Below are 17,474 nucleotides of genomic sequence, written 5' to 3'. Positions count from 1 at the left end.
AAATTAAAAATATATATAAATATTAATGAAAAATAATAAATAAAATTGATTAAAAATTTAAACTAAATAAAAATTTTAAAATATATAAACTAAATAAAAAATCTAAAATATATAAGTATGAATGAAAAAATTAAAAATAAAATTAATTTTAAAAATGAAATTTTAAAAAAAAATTAAAATATATAACTATGAATAAAAAAATTTTAAAATAAAATAAATTAAAATTTTAAAAAAAAATCAGAAAAAAAAATTAACTCTCATCATACTTATATAGTTCCGAAAAAAAAAAATAAAAAAAAATCAGAAAATAAAAAAAAACAAAACAAAGGTTACATGCGTCTTTTTGACGGATGAGAGAGGGGGAAGTGGAGGGGTGCGCGTTGACGGGGGGAAGCAATTTGCATTCATTTATCGATCAAATTTTCGAGTTGCCGTTCATTCACAACCCTAATGCCGAGTTGAATCAATGGCGAAGGTCGGAGGCGGTGGCGCGGAGCTACCCCGGCGGGAGGCGAGCGTGCTGAAGGGTCACGAAGGGCCGGTTCTGGCGGTTCGCTTCAACGGGGATGGAAACTACTGCCTCAGTTGCGGCAAGGACAGAACCCTCCGCCTCTGGAACCCCCATAAGGGCATCCACATCAAGACCTACAAGTCCCATGGCCGCGAGATCCGCGACGTCCATGTCACCTCGTTTGTTCCCTATCCCCATCTCGATCAACAAAAGTCTTTCTTTAATCTTTCTTTTTTTTTTTTTGTGAGAGAATGACCGACAAAGTGTTCCGCGCCGATGATGTTGCTGCAGGGACAACGCAAAGCTGTGTTCCTGCGGCGGCGACCGCCAGATATTCTATTGGGATGTTTCCACCGGCCGCGTCATCCGGAAGTTCCGAGGCCACGACAGCGAGGTGAATCCTGGCTCCGTGCTTCTAGGTTGTTTATTTTTTCCTCGTTGCAATAAAAATTGTATCTCACTGAAGAAATCCGCAATGGGGTTTCATGTAGTGAAGGAAATTGTATTTGCCTCACACCCTTGACTGACATATTTCGTAGTTAGGGTTTCGGGGGCTGGGGCACCTGGACGACTATGTTATGCAGAATTATTCTCGTTTTTTCAGTGAATCTACTGTGTCCTTGAAGGAATTAGGAAGCTCTTAGGGTCTTTTGAGTGGGTAGAACCTGCTATTGACTTGTATAATTCTCTCGAATTTGATATCCAAACCTTCAGGTGAATGCTGTCAGGTTTAATGTATATGACTCAGTCGTAGTGTCGGCTGGCTATGACCAATCAGTTCGTGCATGGGATTGCAGATCACATAGTACAGAGCCGATTCAGGTTAGCATCCTTGCTGTCCTTTCAAATTTAGTTAACGTTCATCATATTTACTTACTTGATAAGAAAGAACTCTTTTCTTCAGTTAGCCTTGCATCAAAGCTTATGTTTTTATTTCTCAGATCATTGATACATTTCAAGACAGTGTAATGTCTGTTTGTTTAACAAAGACTGAAATTATTGCTGGAAGTGTAGATGGAACTGTCCGCACATTTGACATACGAATTGGGAGGTACCTTTCTTTTATTCTCTCTTACTTTACAAATGGCTTCATATTGAATTTCCTCTATCTTATGTTTAACCATTTTGAATAAAAGGGAGATTGTGGACAGTTTGGGGCCGGCTGTCAACTGTATTTCTCTGTCAAATGATAGTAACTGTGTCTTAGCAAATTGTTTGGATTCGACTATACGCCTTCTTGATAGGTAATTGCTTTTGATGTTCTAATGACTGAAACTGGCACTTTTGACATGTTACAAGGAGGGAAGGGGCTGGGGTGACCTCCACCCTCCTAAATTCTTACACCCTTTTGGACCATACAATGCTTTATCAAACTTTTACGAAAATTGTTAATTATTTTTTAGTATTTTTCCCCTTTTGTCAAAATAATCAAATTTATGCCCTCTACTTGTAGGACCACGGGAGAACTTCTGCAAGAGTACAAGGGACACACCTGCAAGGTGTGGAAACGTATTCTTGATTATATCTTCATGTTTGGTTGACCTTTTCTGATGTTGCTCTCTCTTCTGTACCCCGAAGTTTTCTGACTTTGCTTTGCTTATTGGGAAATCCCACAATTTGTCATGATATCTTCTATAGTCTTACAAGATGGATTGCTGCCTAACAAACACTGATGCACATGTTACGGGTGGATCTGAGGACGGCACAATATATTTCTGGGATCTAGTGGATGCTTCTGTTGTTTCTAGTTTCAAAGCACATCGCTCTGTGGTAAACATTCTCTGCTCTATTCTATCTGTATATCTAACCATATTTTTTAAGTTTCAAGGATTCTTATTTCTTTCTCTCTGCCATATCCCAAGTCCTGCCTACTTATTCTTTTGTGCATTGACATACCTTTTCTTTCTTTAATTAATTAAATAATGATGGTCCCCTTTAGTTGTGAGTTGTGACTAGTAAGTTCCGATGAAATTTCTCCATCTAGAAAGCGGAGAGGTCTGAAGTGAGTGTCATAGAAATATTGGAATGTGCACCATGCTTCCCACTGGTTTATCTTCAGTCCGGTAAGGAAATGAAGGTAGATCTCATTCTAGTAGAATATGCTTGGAGGTCTTAGAATTCACATCTTGAGAATCCAACAGATACCATTTTCCAGTTCTGTGTAGGCATAATTATTACTTAAGTACAGTTAAAATCCCACTCAATTTATCATTTCTACCGAAACTAAATTGACCTCTGGATTAACCTGTTGCATTGGTTGGTCTGCTTAGGTGTTCATGACACTGGATTTTGCAGGAAGGAAATAACTAGTGACTGATTTAGTGGAAAATTTTTCTTCCAGGTGACGAGTGTGAATTTTCACCCAAAGGAATGCTGTATGCTAACATCATCTGTTGATGGCACAGTGCGCGTATGGAGACAGTGAATTGGATAATCATATTGTAGTTACTGGAAGAGTGAAATATAGAAGCTTTCAGTGCGGATGCAGGGATCAAGAATGATCTTGCTATGACCTGTAAGTTATTGGACTGTACCTTTTTATTTTTAAAAAATGATGTGTAAAGCCGCTGTGTTCCGCAACATGCATAAGTTCACAAATAACAAAGTGAATTATTTCCCGTTTCTTGTACTTCAGCACTTTGTTATTGTGATTTGCTATTGGAAAATAGATCATGTGGTAGATTTAACCATGCTTGATTCAGATAGTGTAAAATTTTTTGATTTGGCCTCTACTAATGAAAGAATTGGAATTTAGATCTCTTATTGAAACTATCTGCAAACTGTGTGATAAATTGATCACTCATCAAGGTCATGATATATTTTTCTTCGAATTACCTAATCATAGTAATATATTTAAATCGACTTGCTTAATTTTGATATTGCTTGTACATAAAATATTGTTTCTGATGAATTATCAATGTCTGTTGGACTGTTTCACTAAATAGCTTAATTAACTACTTTATTAAAGAGTTTGATATTAGAGAAACTGGGCCCGGGGTCATGATACTCTGATAGGACATTTAAGTTATTACCTACGTATTCGTGGTTCGAATCCTAATTATGATGTATTTGTAAGAATTTTTTTCGATTTATCTTTATGGTCGATGAAAAATTCCTCAATCTTTTTTAATATCATTAAAATATCTTTTGTATATTTTTTTAATTTTGTTTTAAAATAGAAGAGGTTTGAAATAAGCTAACCCACTGTCACCTATGTTTTTGTTTTGTTTTTTTTTTTTTTTTTGGGGGGCTGTTGTTTTTTTGAACTTGTTGACTTACTCAAATGCATCCCATGCCTTACCGACAATTCTGCTCAAGGTGAATGCTACAATGTAACTGATATGATACAGATGTAGAGCGTTTATGCAGTCTTCTAAGTATATTTGATTTGTTTATTAATTACGGTGAATCCTAAGATATTTTTTTTTATTAGGATGATAAATTTAGGATTTGTTCACTTTTATTTATTTTTTTTAATTATTTGATGAAAAATTTTCGTAAGGTCGAATTTATCTTTTTAGAATTAATTGGTGCGAAGGATTAGATTTTTAAAAACATTGATGAAATTAACACAAAGGACAGACTTATGTGATGGTGAGTTGGAAACAGGAGATCATCTGCTAGCACGGTGTGGTATTCTCGGATGATAAATTTGAAAGGTTCGCTGCAGAATAACTCGCTACAGCAAGAAAGGCTGTAAAAATATATATAATTAAATTATGATACATACACTGAATTGACAGACTTTTCGAGTTTATAACGAATTATAAAAAAATAAATTTGTCCGAACCAGAGTACCTAACGGTGGATGGAGCTCCTGGTGCTCTCCTCTGTCGGTTGGAGGATGAATCCCATCACCCCTCTCTCTTTCATTCAGTCTTCTTTTCCGGCTTAATTCTAAAAAAAAACAAAAAACTCCGACGACGGTAGCGGCGTTGCTGTCAGGGTTGGCCAGGAGATGAGAAGTATTTCTTCTCTTTGTAATCGCAGGCGGGTGATCCTCATAACACTTCCTTTCCTTAACATTAAAAAAAAAAAATCTTACATGTAACTATTTTTTATATATTTATATCTACTCAATTTTTTTATTCTTTTATTGTTTCTATTATCATTGGTTCAATGTTAAAAGAAAAAATATTTTAATATTAGAATGCACTTTAACTTTTACCCACACTTTGAATAAATAAAAATGAGTTTGATGACGTTAAGGATGGAAGATTATTAGTGATAAACTTAATTAGATTATATTATTAAATTTCAAATAATGAGTGATTTTTCAGTTAATAGAGCATGTGCCCACAATCCGGAATGTAATACCCGCCACACCTCTGGCGTTCATTCAGAGTATATTAAAATGTTAAACTTATATGCACTAAACTTCTAAATAAATAGGACTAGGATTGAACTATTTTATTTCTCCTAATTCTCTGATAATTTAATAACTAAAAGTATACAAGATAATTAAGTTAAACCAAACGCATCAACCTAATAAGTGAAGCTGCTTAACTACTTACGATATTTTTAACAAGTGAAGTGAATCTCCTTTCATGTATTTTAATTTATTTTTGTTCAGTCACTCACTCCCGTTCCCGTACCGGAAAGAACGTCGTCTTCCTCATGTTAATTTACCTACTCCAGGCCCAGGATGTCACCACTTCAACCACCGCCACTTTCTCTCAAAATCCAGTCTTTCGATGAGCAAAATCTCTCCCCACCGTCATCTTCCACCGCGCAATCGAGCCTGTGCTACTCTGCTTGTCGGTGCTGCGATTTATTCTCCTTCCACCGCCTTCGAAGATGTCAGGTTTTGAGCTGTCCCGGCACACGCCCATCTTGGGCCTCCCCCTTTGGGCACTCATCGGCGTCTGCATCGCCGTCGCTGCCGCCCTCCTCCTCTCCCTCTGCTTTGTCCTCCTACGGAAGGGTGAATCTTCTCGGACATCTGCCGTCCCCATTGCCGCGCCCAAAGAAATCCAAGAGGTCCGCGTCGATTCCGCTCGCGCCTCCGAACCCGATCCCTCGCCTCCGACGCCAATCGATCCGCAGAAACCCCACTTTTCGCCCACGAAGGAGCGAAACGGAGCGGGCTCGCCGGACGCTGCGCCGGGAGTGTCCCGCTTGGGCTGGGGCCAGTGGTTCACTCTCCAGGAGATCATGGCGGCGACGGGGCAATTCTCCTACGAGAATGTGATCGGAGAAGGCGGCTACGGGATCGTCTATCGTGGTGTCATGCAGGATGGTACTCAGATTGCAGCGAAGAATTTGGTGAACAACAAGTGATTCCCCTACTTGATAATACTAAAATCCTTTCAAATCTAAAACATGCTTAGACTGATCGATTGTATTGTAGGGGTCAAGCTGAGACGGAATTCATGGTCGAGGTTGAAGCAATTGGTCGAGTTCGTCACAAGAACTTGGTTAGATTGCTAGGATATTGTGCAGAAGGTGTTCATAGGTATTCAATATTAGTGTAATAGCTGCCTCTTTTAATTACTGTTATCTTGTTTTCTAATCTTTGGGTTCTTTCGCTGCCAAGGATCCTTGTTTACGAGTATATCGAAAATGGGAACCTTGAAAAGTGGCTTCATGGTGATGTTGGATCAAGGAGCCCTCTTACATGGGAAATCAGAATGGACATCATGCTTGGAGTGGCAAAAGGGTAATCTTCAAGTTCATTATCAGTAAGCCTTTAGAAGTTCTTTTCTTAGTTTTACGATGCCTCTTGATGAAGTTGAGTGTGCAATCTATAGGATACTGTATTTACATGAAGGACTTGAACCCAAAGTAGTTCATCGAGATATTAAATCAAGCAACATTCTGCTCGATAAGCAATGGACTCCCAAACTTTCTGATTTTGGACTCGCAAAGTTATTGGGCACAGGAAGGACCCATGTCACAACCCGTGTGATGGGAACTTTTGGGTTAGTTAACTTCTATTTCTCTAGGCTATTGATCTCATTTGCCAAACAAAATCTGATTAAGAACTGCAATTTGTGCCCTCTTGATAGCTATGTGGCACCTGAATATGCTAGTACTGGTATGTTAAACGAGAAGAATGATGTTTATAGCTTTGGGATTCTTCTTATGGAGATTATATGTGGTCGTAGGCCAATCGATTACAACAGGCCTCCAAGCGAAGTTAGTTTTTGTTCATATATGCTATGATGTTCAGTATGTCTCTGTATCTGCCTAGAAATGCATCAACTGATATGCAAGTTGGTCGGTTGCCTTTTTGTCAGGTTAATATCATAGAGTGGATTAAGATCATGGTGAGTAGTCGAAAAACTGATGAAGTTGTGGATCCAAAGATGCCTGAGAAACCTTCACCAAGGGCATTGAAGAAAACACTTTTAGTTGCATTGAGATGTGTGGATTCTGATTCTCAGCAGAGACCAACAATAGGGCATGTCCTACACATGCTTCAAGTTGAAGATTTTGCATACCTTGATGTGAGTTTTTAGTCTGATAACTGGCTTGCTTTAGTTTCATTTACATTTTGGCAATTCAGTTTAGCTTGTTATATTGTTTATATCAGGAGCGACGACCGGGCCGACCGGGGCGAACTAACCCTAATAGTGCTGAACAAAAAGAAAGATTTCCAGGAAAGCCTTTTACTGAGCCTAGTAAATGAAGCAGCAATCAGAGCAGCTAGCACAACTATGCATTTTATATGATCAAGTAAGAACCACTATCTTTTGGGAAAGATGCAATGAAATAAACTGTCAAAACCAGCCTGTGCTTTGTGCTTTTGAGGCCATTAAAGGAGATTTTGTAGATATCTAATATTCTTATCTGTACATGGTTTTGAGATTTGTATTGATGTACATAATGTGATGTTTGATTGTCTACACTCGACCTATTGAGTTATGTAGAGATAAAGTTTGAGCCTTCCTATTTAATATAGAATCATCATTTCAATTATCTTTTACATATGATACCTTTTCAGATTTTTTTTCTTAACTTTATTATAGTTTTACTTCATGCATCTTAATATTGATGTAGTCATCATAAATGGATAAATTTGTGAGGGTAAAAATCAAAAGGATATCTTAAATTAAGAGAAACATGACACTGTCCTTCCTTTTTGCCCAAAAAAAAAAAAAATCAAATGGGCTCTCCATCAATAATTTTATTCTTCTTGACTCACGTTTTATAAATTGTAGCAGTTATTGATAGCTGTTACAACGTGTAGAAGCTATCGAGTAACTGCTATAATATGTAGAAGTTACTTAGTATAATGTGTTTAGGTTGAGTTTAAGATTTACATTGTATAGAAGTTATCCAGTAGCTGTTATAATGTATTTACAGTGAGTGTAGGGCTATAGCAGTTACATAATAATTTCTACAATTATTTTAAAAATATTTTAATTAATTTAAAATAATTTTGATGAATTTTAAATAATTCTGGCCAAGTTGGTAAATAATATTTTAATATAATATTATTAATCTTAAATATGAAACTCTAAATTCATCTTAAACACGTTATAACAATTATTAATTAACTTTTACATATGTAGTAGTTACTAGATAGCTTCTATATAATGTAAATATTAAACCTTAAATCTCAAACTTTAGCCGATAACCGCTGCTATAGGTGAAGGGATATTTTCAGAATAAAATCATTAAAGGGGCATCCTTTTTTTTTTTTTTTCAAAAAAAAAAAAACCCATTTGATGATTTATAAAACTTGGGAGCCTTTTTTATTTTTGCACAATTTACAATTATGAAAACATCAACGACCAATTGAATCCATTAATAAATAAAATAATAATAGTAAAATTATAGTGGTACTACAAAAAGCAATAAAAAGTGTCGATTAGAATTATAAATGCATCGTCTACTAACACAACTAAAATTAATAGCTATTATCCTACTATTTAATGTGAAAAAAATAAAGCATCATATTTATTTAACTTCATAGAAAAATTATTAATGCCTAAGAGAAAAATATTTGAACTGCTTACTCATTTTTTATTAAGAAAACACATAACAATTTATGACGTAAATTATAAATATGTGCTTATGCGACCATTGAAAAAAAAATATATATTTTTTTTAAAATATACAAAACTTATGTAGAAAAAGAAACTTCATAAAATAAAGTAAAAAAAAATTACTAAATTTGAAACAAGCTTTTATAATTAACCCTATTATTATTATTATTATTATTTCATGAGATGAGATGGGTAGATATGTAATTTCCGACCTGTCATGAAGAGTTCTAGCTCTTCGTACCCCCGCCTGCTATATCGAGACTCGGTTTCCGTTGCCTCTTATCCCCAATCCCGAAGAAGCGGCGAGCGACCGGAAGGCGAGCGCGACGCAGCGATTCACCTTAGAATCTTCGCCGCGTATGATCGCGCAAGAATACGATTCGAGGTGAGCATTACAATACTGAATTGAGTTTCTCCTCCGCCATCGATCTTTCGTATCTCGTCACCACGTAAAGTTCCTGTTTTTGATCGTATCAAGATCGACCTTGGGTGAAAGTTGAGGGTTTCGTGGCGACGTGATGGAGAAATACGAGTTCCTAAAGGACATTGGGTATGGGAACTTTGGAGTCACCAAGTTGATGAAGAACAAGGAGACGAAGGAGCTCGTCGCCGCCAAGTACCTACCCAGAGGGGAAACGGTTCGGTATTCAGCCCTATTTCGATTTGTATGGAATGTGATTGGTCGTATTCGTAATTCTCTAATTCCCTTTCTTGATTTTAGATCGATGATAAGGTTGTGAGGGAGATTGTTAATCATCGTTCGCTTCGTCATCCTAATATTATCCAATTCATGGAGGTCGGTTGGTTCTTGAAGCTCTGACGGTGTCTCATTAGGGTTCGTGATTTACGTACGTATTTGATTTTATTGAAAACATCATCATTGTTCTTCTGAAATAGGTCATGCTTACGCCTACACATTTGGTGATCGTGATGGAATACGCCGCCGGCGGAGAGCTCTTTGAGCGGATCTGCAGCACGGGGAGGTTCAGCGAGGATGAGGTTTCTATATCACATTTATCTTCCAATTAAATTCTTATTTTTCTTTCCCATGGTGGTGCAAAAGTTCTTTCTCGAATAAAGGATTACTTTAAAAAAATTATTGTAAACTTTAGGCGAGGTACTTCTTTCAGCAGCTTATATGCGGTGTCAGCTACTGCCATCAACTGGTAAAATTCTTTGGAAACAACATAACTAAGATGAATTGAGAATTTTGTCTGAATGATGATTCTGATGTTTACAGCAAGTTTGTCATCGAGATCTGAAGCTCGAGAACACTTTGCTTGATGGTAGCCCGTCACCTAAACTCAAAATATGTGACTTTGGTTACTCTAAGGTGAGCGTATTCTCGATGCCATTTTTCTCATATAATCTCAGTTAGATTAACGTTTAGTGCAGTGAGAATGAATGTATAAATTCATAATGCAGTCCACTTTGCTTCACTCGCAACCCAAATCAGCAGTGGGAACCCCAGCATACATTGCACCAGAGATTCTGGCTTGGAAAGAATACGATGGAAAGGTGCAAACAAAACTTCCTTTTATAATAACAAAGAGCACATTATTACTTTCTTCTACTTTCATTTTAGAGGTATTGGGTTGATTGTTTTATTAATAGATCAGATTAATTATACTTTGAGGATAATGTCATGCCAATCACAATAGAGGTATTGTTGTTTAACCATGCCTGATTTTATGTAATAGAATTGACTTTTATGACATGCATAGAGAGCTCAATGCAGAAATTCTTCAAATAGTTGGAAGAAGAATGGCTGAGCTTGATAATGATGTTGAGTTAGAATCTGATACCAGTAGTGCGGGCTAGATTTCTTAGCCTGATAGAACTGGTACTTCTATGAATTTCATTGGACATATAAGTGTTTGCTTTATTTTGCAATATATTTTTTGATGCCCTGTAAGTACTTAACATAAAGCGATTTGAATTTTTGATGTGTTGTGATTTAACATTTCTAGAAATACCTGCAAACTCCTAGTATTTAACTACTAACCTCCATTATAAATAAACGTCTTTCTGTTTTCCATTGGAGTTTTTTATGCCTTATGTTCTTGTTTTTAAAAAAAAAAAAAAAATCTTCAGCTTGTTCTAAGACTCAGTAATTGTCAGTATAGATGGCTGATGTATGGTCTTGTGGGGTTACACTATATGTAATGTTGGTGGGAGCTTACCCCTTTGAAGATCCAAATGATACAAAGAACTTCAGGAAGACCATCGAGGTGAAAATTTTAGACTTCTTTGTTTCTGTTGCCTCATTTCTTCTCGTTGTGATTATGCTTGTTTTATTTGTTTTGATATCTCTGGCTTCCTAAATTACGAAATTGATGTTCTATCCTTTTGAATTTCCAACTATTATTTTCATTGCAGAGAATAAGAGCTGTTCGATACAAGATACCACCACATGTTCATATTTCCCCAGATTGCAAGCACCTTCTCTCACAGATCTTTGTTGCCAACCCTGCTAGGGTAATCTTTGAAAACTTATAGTTGAATTTTATTGGTATAAAGTGATAGGTTAGTACCCTAAAAAAACATGGCTGTTAATAGGATCATGCACCACAATTCTGTTAAAGATGGATAACTAAACATGCCATAATTAGAGTGAAATTGCAAGTTGTATGATATAGGACATGAGCAAAAAATCAAATCGGCAAAAAGGAATGAGAAAACAATATCCAACATCACTCTTTTTTATATTTTTCATGTGTATTTGTGCAGAGGATCACAATGCAGGAAATAAAGAACCATATTTGGTACTTAAAAAACTTGCCTAGGGAGCTTACGGAAGCCGCACAAGCAAACTATGGATACTTGTGTGATAGCAATGTGCCCACCAGTTCCACTGGTTGCCTCCAGAGTGTCATAGAGATCATGCAGATTGTGAAGGAGGCAAGGATCCCCCCACCAGTCTCACAAAGTGATGATGAAATCAACTGGGAAAATGATGAGCCGGAGGAGCAGGAAGGCGAACAAGATAAGTCAAAAAACAAAGAAGAGAAACAACATTCTACTCAAAAAGGGAAAGAACATGAGCGTTCTGCTCAAAAAGGAAATGATGAGCAAGAAAGTTCCGCTCGAAATAGAAAAGAGGAAGAACACTAGGTCGATAAGTAAATAAAAACCAGGGTAATCGGAAAACTTAGCATATACAAAGAAATACATCTGTTATCTTTCTTTTCTTAATCCTGATATTATTTTTAGTCTTGCATGTTATGTTTATTACATACAAGTCACTGATGTATTTTCGCAATGGATTCTTCCTTTGAACTTTTCACCTGTATAATTTGAATAGACATAGTACATGGCACCTATAGGTTATTATTATTATCAAAGTTCATTTCTAAATTGAACTTGAAGTTCTCTTAGAGGAGAAGGATGTAGAGGTACTAATTCATGTTTAGCTGTAGTGCAACCATTGATAGAGAAACTTTGATAGAGATACTATTGCTAACTATCTAGTAGAGTTTTAAGGGTGACACATGATATGGTTTACACTTAACATGGACAAGCAACAAAAGGATAGAGCAAATTTAAATCAAATTTAAATTTAAATCGTATCATGACACATGATACGGTTTGCACTTAACATAGATAAGTATCATGACACATGATACTTAATTTAAATCTATAAGTATATAATTTGAGAAAAAAAAAGCTAATAAATGGTGTTAGAGCAATCCCAATCCCATAGACTTAGTGTCTCTAATCTAATAGCATGCTTAATGTCTCAAATGGCAGTATTCATGTAACTTAGTGGTAACTAGTCGGCATTAACCAAGACATGTCCTCAACATTCATGGCACTAACTGATCATACAAGTTTCTGAAGAAACTCTACCTCCCCAAAAACCACTCTTCGACATTTGCTACTGCTCTGAAATCTTGAAAGCATCACCCAAGTTAATCCTCAGACTATTTCTCATTGTTCTTCTTCCAATTTCTCCATTTCCTTTTCTCATCATAGCGGCAAACTCACTATAATCTATTTGTCCATCCTGCAAACAATCAGCGAAACAGTTGTTAGAGATCGAACACATGTAATGAACATGAATGTAATGGAAAAGATATTTGTATCATATCAAGAAAATTAATCATCACTAGACCAGCACAAACATTGTTTTGATCAATTTCTTTGATCATGTCATCTAGATGAACATCATCGAGACCAAATTCTCTACAAGCTTGTGAAAGCTCATCCACAGTGATGTAGCCACTTCCGTCTTTATCGAAGAAGGAGAATGCTGACACTAGGTTTTCATCCCTCTCCAGCTTGTTCACGTGCAATGTTGCAGCAAGAAATTCACCATAATCTATGGTGCCGCTGTTATCAATGTCTGCCTGCGACCGGTTCAAGCAATCCAATGTCAAGTTTCACAAAGATCAAACAAACCTTCTTCATTGTTTTGCATACCGCATTCATAAGTGCTTGGATCTCTGATTCCATTAGTTCAGAACCCACTCTTCTTAAACCATCTTTTAGTTCATCAAATGTAATTGTCCCGCTATTATCAGTATCGATCATATTGAACAATTCTTTCAGACCGCCAATCTCTTCTTCTGATAAGCTTTCAGCGATAACCTATGGGCATTAAAGATGATATTTTTCATTACTAACAAGGTAGATGGCTTTTAGATATGAAAATAGTCAAGACAAATTTGAAACATAAACGATAAGCACTCGTACTGAAAACCATATGATAATGTGTGACTTTTCAGCCTTCCTCTTTGTTTATTTGTTTGTTGTAATATCTCCTCCAAAAACCTTCAAACATAAACTACTATGCTGACGAATTATTGACATGATTCTCATTATAGTTACTTGTGGTGCACTTTTGACTTGGTTCACCCTTTTCTGGTCCTAACTTCCCGATATACTGTACAAACAAGGCTCATCCTGCAAAATAAGATCAAAGACCATTCTAGTGTACCAAATCCAATTGCCCAAAATAAAGACTATTTTACAAGATTCATCCCCATCTTACTAACAAAGACATCTAAGTGACGCGCGACATATTGTTAGCTTCCTTTATTAAAAATAAGTTATGATTTCAAAAATTTACTCATCGGTGATGCTAGAAGGAGAGTCTGGCGTAACTGTAAAGTTATTTCCGTGTGACCTAGAGGTCACATGTTCGAATCTCAGAAACAACATGCAAAACAAGATAAGACTGCATACAATAGACCCTTTCCCGAGACCCCTTATTGGCGGGAGCTTTATGCACCGAGCTATCCTTTTACTCATCATTGATACTACCATTGAAATTTTGTACATAATAAACACATCTATGTGTTGGTAGGCATTTTTGTTTCAGAATGCATTCTAGATCTCCCATTACAATTTCATCTAACTGTTTTTCACGGTCAAGAGTGACATCAAGGAAAAGCAAGGAAAGATGAAGATGGAATTTAATAGGTAGGCTGGAATTGCGACTGGATGATAGATCTGGGCAGACCGAGTCATTCACTTATTTGAGTTGTTTCACCTTCTCATTGAAACACTTTTCCCCACAGTATCCATGATGTCCAGATTGCATATGGTAACGATGTCGTTCTAATAAAGGGATTTATTGGCACTCTTAATACATGACAGTCATGTGCAAGATCCACTATGTTTAATAGTTATATGCTCAATAGTATGAGTACTAAACCTGATAGTAATCCTGGATTGAATGTAATTCCTACTTCCTAGGCATTCACCAACAAAGAAAGATCATGTCATAGAATGTTAGAAGCTTTCTAGATGATCCAAGCGCGGACTTGTCTACCACTTTATTTGGCCTCCTCGATATGATTTATATATCGGCAGGTAATGGTGTCAATAGGCTGTGTTTGAGCCAGGACAACATGGGCTTGTTCAGCTTTTTTATTTTGTGTTGTGGCCAGCTCAAGAGTCTAGGCCTCGGTAAATGAATATACAAAGGAAACTAATGCATTGCATCTAGATAAACATTTCAAAAAGGGAAATGAATATATCATAACACATGATTACTTAGAACTTCATTATTGCTATGCTAATACAGCCAGCAAATTGAACCACATAACACTTGTGAAGGACAAATGTCTATCCTCCACATTGTTCATTATTCTTTGTGGCTTATAGTTGTGAGACACAAACAAGTAGCTACAAATAAACAAATAGAAAAAAAGGTTGATTATATCCTATTTATCATAAACAAAGTAGCTTAAGGCTAGGTGAGGTAATACAAGTATATAAATGCGATTGCTTGTAATGATGAACTGCCATTGTGGTTCTCAGGCTGATCAACTAATGATTTTGGTCTTACTAGGTTGCTAAACCTTAAGTAGGAAAAATTGTGATGCCTCATTTTAGCTGTGAATTAGAGATTGTGAGTTGAACAAGGGAATTATAAGGCAACTATGAGTTGTGTTCTTTACATTTTTTTAAAAAACTACTAATGCTAACTTAGGCTTGACAAGTTTGGATTAGAAGTTCAAACCTAGGATTTAAAGAGTCAATTCTCTCATACGAACTGGATTGCTAAAAACAATTGTAGAACTAATAGTAAAGTTTAAAACTTCTGAAGAATGGTATTTAGAGTTACTAGTTTAGAGTATGAGTTGGGGGAAGGTATTGCCTTCAAGGCCATCTTCTTAAGTTTGTTCATTGCTGAGAACTGCTTCAGGCGAGATAAGACAGCAGAATCCAGGGGCCGATCAGGTGCGACTTTGTCATCAACAATCCATGGGTGACCTAGCATAAATAAGTTCATGTCAAAGATAATTCAAAGTTGTTTGGCACATTTCTTTTGGAGGATCATTAATTAGCATTTCAAACTGTGTATTTTACCAATCAAATAATATCATTTGTTGATATGAATACTCACAAAGAACTTGATGAGCGGTGAATCTCTTCTTTGGATTCTTATTCAGCATATTACGAATCAAATCTTTAGCACTATCAGAAATACAAGGCCATGGTTCTGATTCAAAGTCTATGTGACCTTGTAGTATCTCCTTAAAAATCCCTGCTTCAGTTTCTGATGGAAAACAGAAATTAAACATAACTCGGCACCTCACAAAAGGATAGACAACAGACTAGCAATCCAAAATGCTGTATCAAACTTGAGATTTGAACAGTTTACCTGCCCAAAAAGGCGGCACTCCACTTAGCAAAATATACAAAATGACACCAGCACTCCATACATCAGCTTCCGGACCATAGTACTTGCGCAATACCTCAGGCGCAACATAATATGGACTCCCGACCACATCAGAAAAGGTATCGCCTACACAAATGCTGAAAAAGATGAGTACTCGAGGAAGTAAACAACCATAGTGTAGTGTTCTAGAGCACACTACATGGTTTTAGAAAGACTTACCTTTTGGTTATTCTAATGCTTTTCTAGTAATGCCTAATAACACATGTAACAAGGCTTTCAACAATCTACAGGAGAATCCTGAAGGGCAATGTTATCGTGTAGTAACATGACCAAGGTCTCCAACTAAGGATCTAAACTCAACAATTCTACTAAGCATGGTTGGTGTAGACTTAAAGTGATTTGAGAAGTAAATAAGATTGGATCGTCCTAACGCAAGCATTCAGCAGTTCTTTATTCAGTACAAACTTTCTTGATAAAATAACAAATTGCAACAAAATCAAAGTGAAGCATTCCATCAGGATTTTAATGTAGGTGGGTTCATCAAAGATCATCATCCATTCTTACAAGGCTCGAAGAAACAGGACAACCCTCACAATCAGCTGGCAGTATTACAGTCCTTAGGTTCCACTTAATGCTCCATACTGAGGAAACTGAATGTTATCAAATTTACTTGCTGGTAATTCAAAAGGACCAATGTTCTTCAGGAATATATGCAGTAGAAAAAAGAAGAGATTAGCATAATGTGATTGGTAAATTTCACCAAATACTAAGGAACAATGAATTATACTCAGCAATTCTGCATTGAAGTTACAAAGATGGTAAAATAACATTTGCTGATTTGAAATGTTAGAATAAATATTGATTGATGAAGAAAGAACAGATGAACCTGGTTTGTAGAACACGGAGAGGCCGAAATCCGTGGCCTTGAGAGCAGCATCCTCGTCGGTGCTAGCAAACAGGAAGTTTTCCGGCTTCAGATCTCGGTGCATCACCCCCAGCGAGTGGCACGCCTCCACCACTCCCGCAATGGTCTTGATCAGCTGCGCCGCCTTCCTCTCGCTGTAATGCCCCCTCTGTATGATCCTGTCAAAGAGCTCCCCGCCGGCGCACAGCTCCATCACCAGGTGCACGAACACGGGATCCTCGTAGGTCCCTTTTATCCGCACCACATTGGGGTGCTCCGACAGGTGGTGCATGATCTGGATCTCGCGCCACACGTCCTCGTAGTCCTCGCGGCACAGCAGCTTGCGCTTGGGGATCGACTTGCACGCGTACTCCCTCCCGGTGGCCGCGTCGACGCAGAGGTACGTGGTGCCGAACTGGCCCTGCCCCAGCTTCTTGCCGATGCGGTAGTGCGCCTTCACATTCGGGGTCTTACGAGGCAGAACCGAGGAGGGCTTGGAGGAGCCGTGAGGAGGTTGGCCGGAGGATTGATCCATGGCAAAAATCGGCCTTTTAGGCAGCTAAACTCAAAAAGGTCGCTCCTTTTTAGTTCTGCAAAAGTTTTCTAGGCTTCAGAGCTCTTTCTCAATGAAGAAAGAACGCGCAGACTGCAAAAATGGAGGGAGGTTATCATTCAGGGCTTTTGATTCAGGGTTTGGAATGGAAGGAGCGTCCGAAGAAGAAGATGAAGAAGAGGGGAAGGAAGACTAACAAGAAGTCAAGTCATCTCATCACTGCTGCCATTTGTGGTTTGGGAAGGAACAGAGAAGACAAAAAAACAAACATTTTCGCACAGTTTCCAATTCATCAATGTCTTCTCACATTTTTTGCAGACTGAATCCGATCCAAAATTTCATATATCTTCTAAATTCCATGACAAAAATTTCTGTCTCCG

At 37.2% G+C, this 17,474-nt stretch overlaps 4 protein-coding genes across 7 annotated transcripts; 3 read left to right on the top strand and 1 right to left on the bottom strand.

Annotated features, from left to right (window-relative positions):
- The first annotated feature begins 381 nt into the window (after positions 1-381).
- Positions 382-3,129, top strand: LOC121984207 (WD repeat domain-containing protein 83-like). 2 transcript variants are annotated; one of them, XM_042537031.1, is made up of 8 exons: positions 382-690; positions 803-905; positions 1,226-1,333; positions 1,453-1,562; positions 1,648-1,755; positions 1,965-2,010; positions 2,150-2,281; positions 2,853-3,129. In XM_042537031.1, the coding sequence occupies exons 1-8, from the start codon at positions 467-469 to the stop codon at positions 2,934-2,936; spliced, it is 915 nt and encodes a 304-aa protein (XP_042392965.1). In that variant the 5' UTR covers positions 382-466; the 3' UTR covers positions 2,937-3,129. The 2 variants fall into 2 exon arrangements, with proteins under 2 accessions (XP_042392965.1, XP_042392966.1); XM_042537032.1 differs by having other exon boundaries at positions 416-690; positions 1,240-1,333.
- Positions 3,130-5,142: 2,013 nt separating this feature from the next.
- Positions 5,143-7,435, top strand: LOC121984205 (probable serine/threonine-protein kinase At1g01540). Of its 2 annotated transcripts, XM_042537030.1 has the most exons (7): positions 5,149-5,787; positions 5,862-5,966; positions 6,048-6,170; positions 6,262-6,432; positions 6,520-6,649; positions 6,751-6,960; positions 7,047-7,435. In XM_042537030.1, exons 1-7 carry the CDS (start codon positions 5,309-5,311, stop codon positions 7,140-7,142), a joined length of 1,314 nt encoding a protein of 437 aa, XP_042392964.1. In that variant the 5' UTR covers positions 5,149-5,308; the 3' UTR covers positions 7,143-7,435. The 2 variants fall into 2 exon arrangements, with proteins under 2 accessions (XP_042392963.1, XP_042392964.1); XM_042537029.1 differs by having other exon boundaries at positions 5,143-5,787; positions 6,262-6,649.
- A 1,300-nt stretch (positions 7,436-8,735) lies between these two features.
- On the top strand, positions 8,736-11,844 carry LOC121984204 (serine/threonine-protein kinase SAPK7-like). Its single transcript, XM_042537028.1, has 10 exons — positions 8,736-8,890; positions 8,984-9,143; positions 9,227-9,301; positions 9,403-9,504; positions 9,618-9,671; positions 9,746-9,838; positions 9,931-10,023; positions 10,632-10,736; positions 10,885-10,983; positions 11,236-11,844. Exons 2-10 carry the CDS (start codon positions 9,024-9,026, stop codon positions 11,617-11,619), a joined length of 1,125 nt encoding a protein of 374 aa, XP_042392962.1. The 5' UTR covers positions 8,736-8,890; positions 8,984-9,023; the 3' UTR covers positions 11,620-11,844.
- A 287-nt stretch (positions 11,845-12,131) lies between these two features.
- LOC121984203 (calcium-dependent protein kinase 24-like) lies at positions 12,132-17,474 on the bottom strand. Of its 2 annotated transcripts, none has more exons than XM_042537026.1 (7): positions 16,524-17,467; positions 15,620-15,763; positions 15,362-15,514; positions 15,113-15,228; positions 12,928-13,095; positions 12,630-12,854; positions 12,132-12,511 (listed from the first exon to the last, which is right to left on the bottom strand). In XM_042537026.1, exons 1-7 carry the CDS (start codon positions 17,074-17,076, stop codon positions 12,383-12,385), a joined length of 1,488 nt encoding a protein of 495 aa, XP_042392960.1. In that variant the 5' UTR covers positions 17,077-17,467; the 3' UTR covers positions 12,132-12,382. The 2 variants fall into 2 exon arrangements, with proteins under 2 accessions (XP_042392960.1, XP_042392961.1); XM_042537027.1 differs by having other exon boundaries at positions 12,209-12,511; positions 12,620-12,854; positions 16,524-17,474.

This window comes from Zingiber officinale, chromosome 5B, assembly GCF_018446385.1.
Source record: "Zingiber officinale cultivar Zhangliang chromosome 5B, Zo_v1.1, whole genome shotgun sequence".
NCBI lineage: Eukaryota > Viridiplantae > Streptophyta > Magnoliopsida > Zingiberales > Zingiberaceae > Zingiber > Zingiber officinale.
The sequence above is the reverse complement of the archived record's forward strand: the minus strand, read 5'-3'. Positions and strand labels throughout refer to the sequence as shown.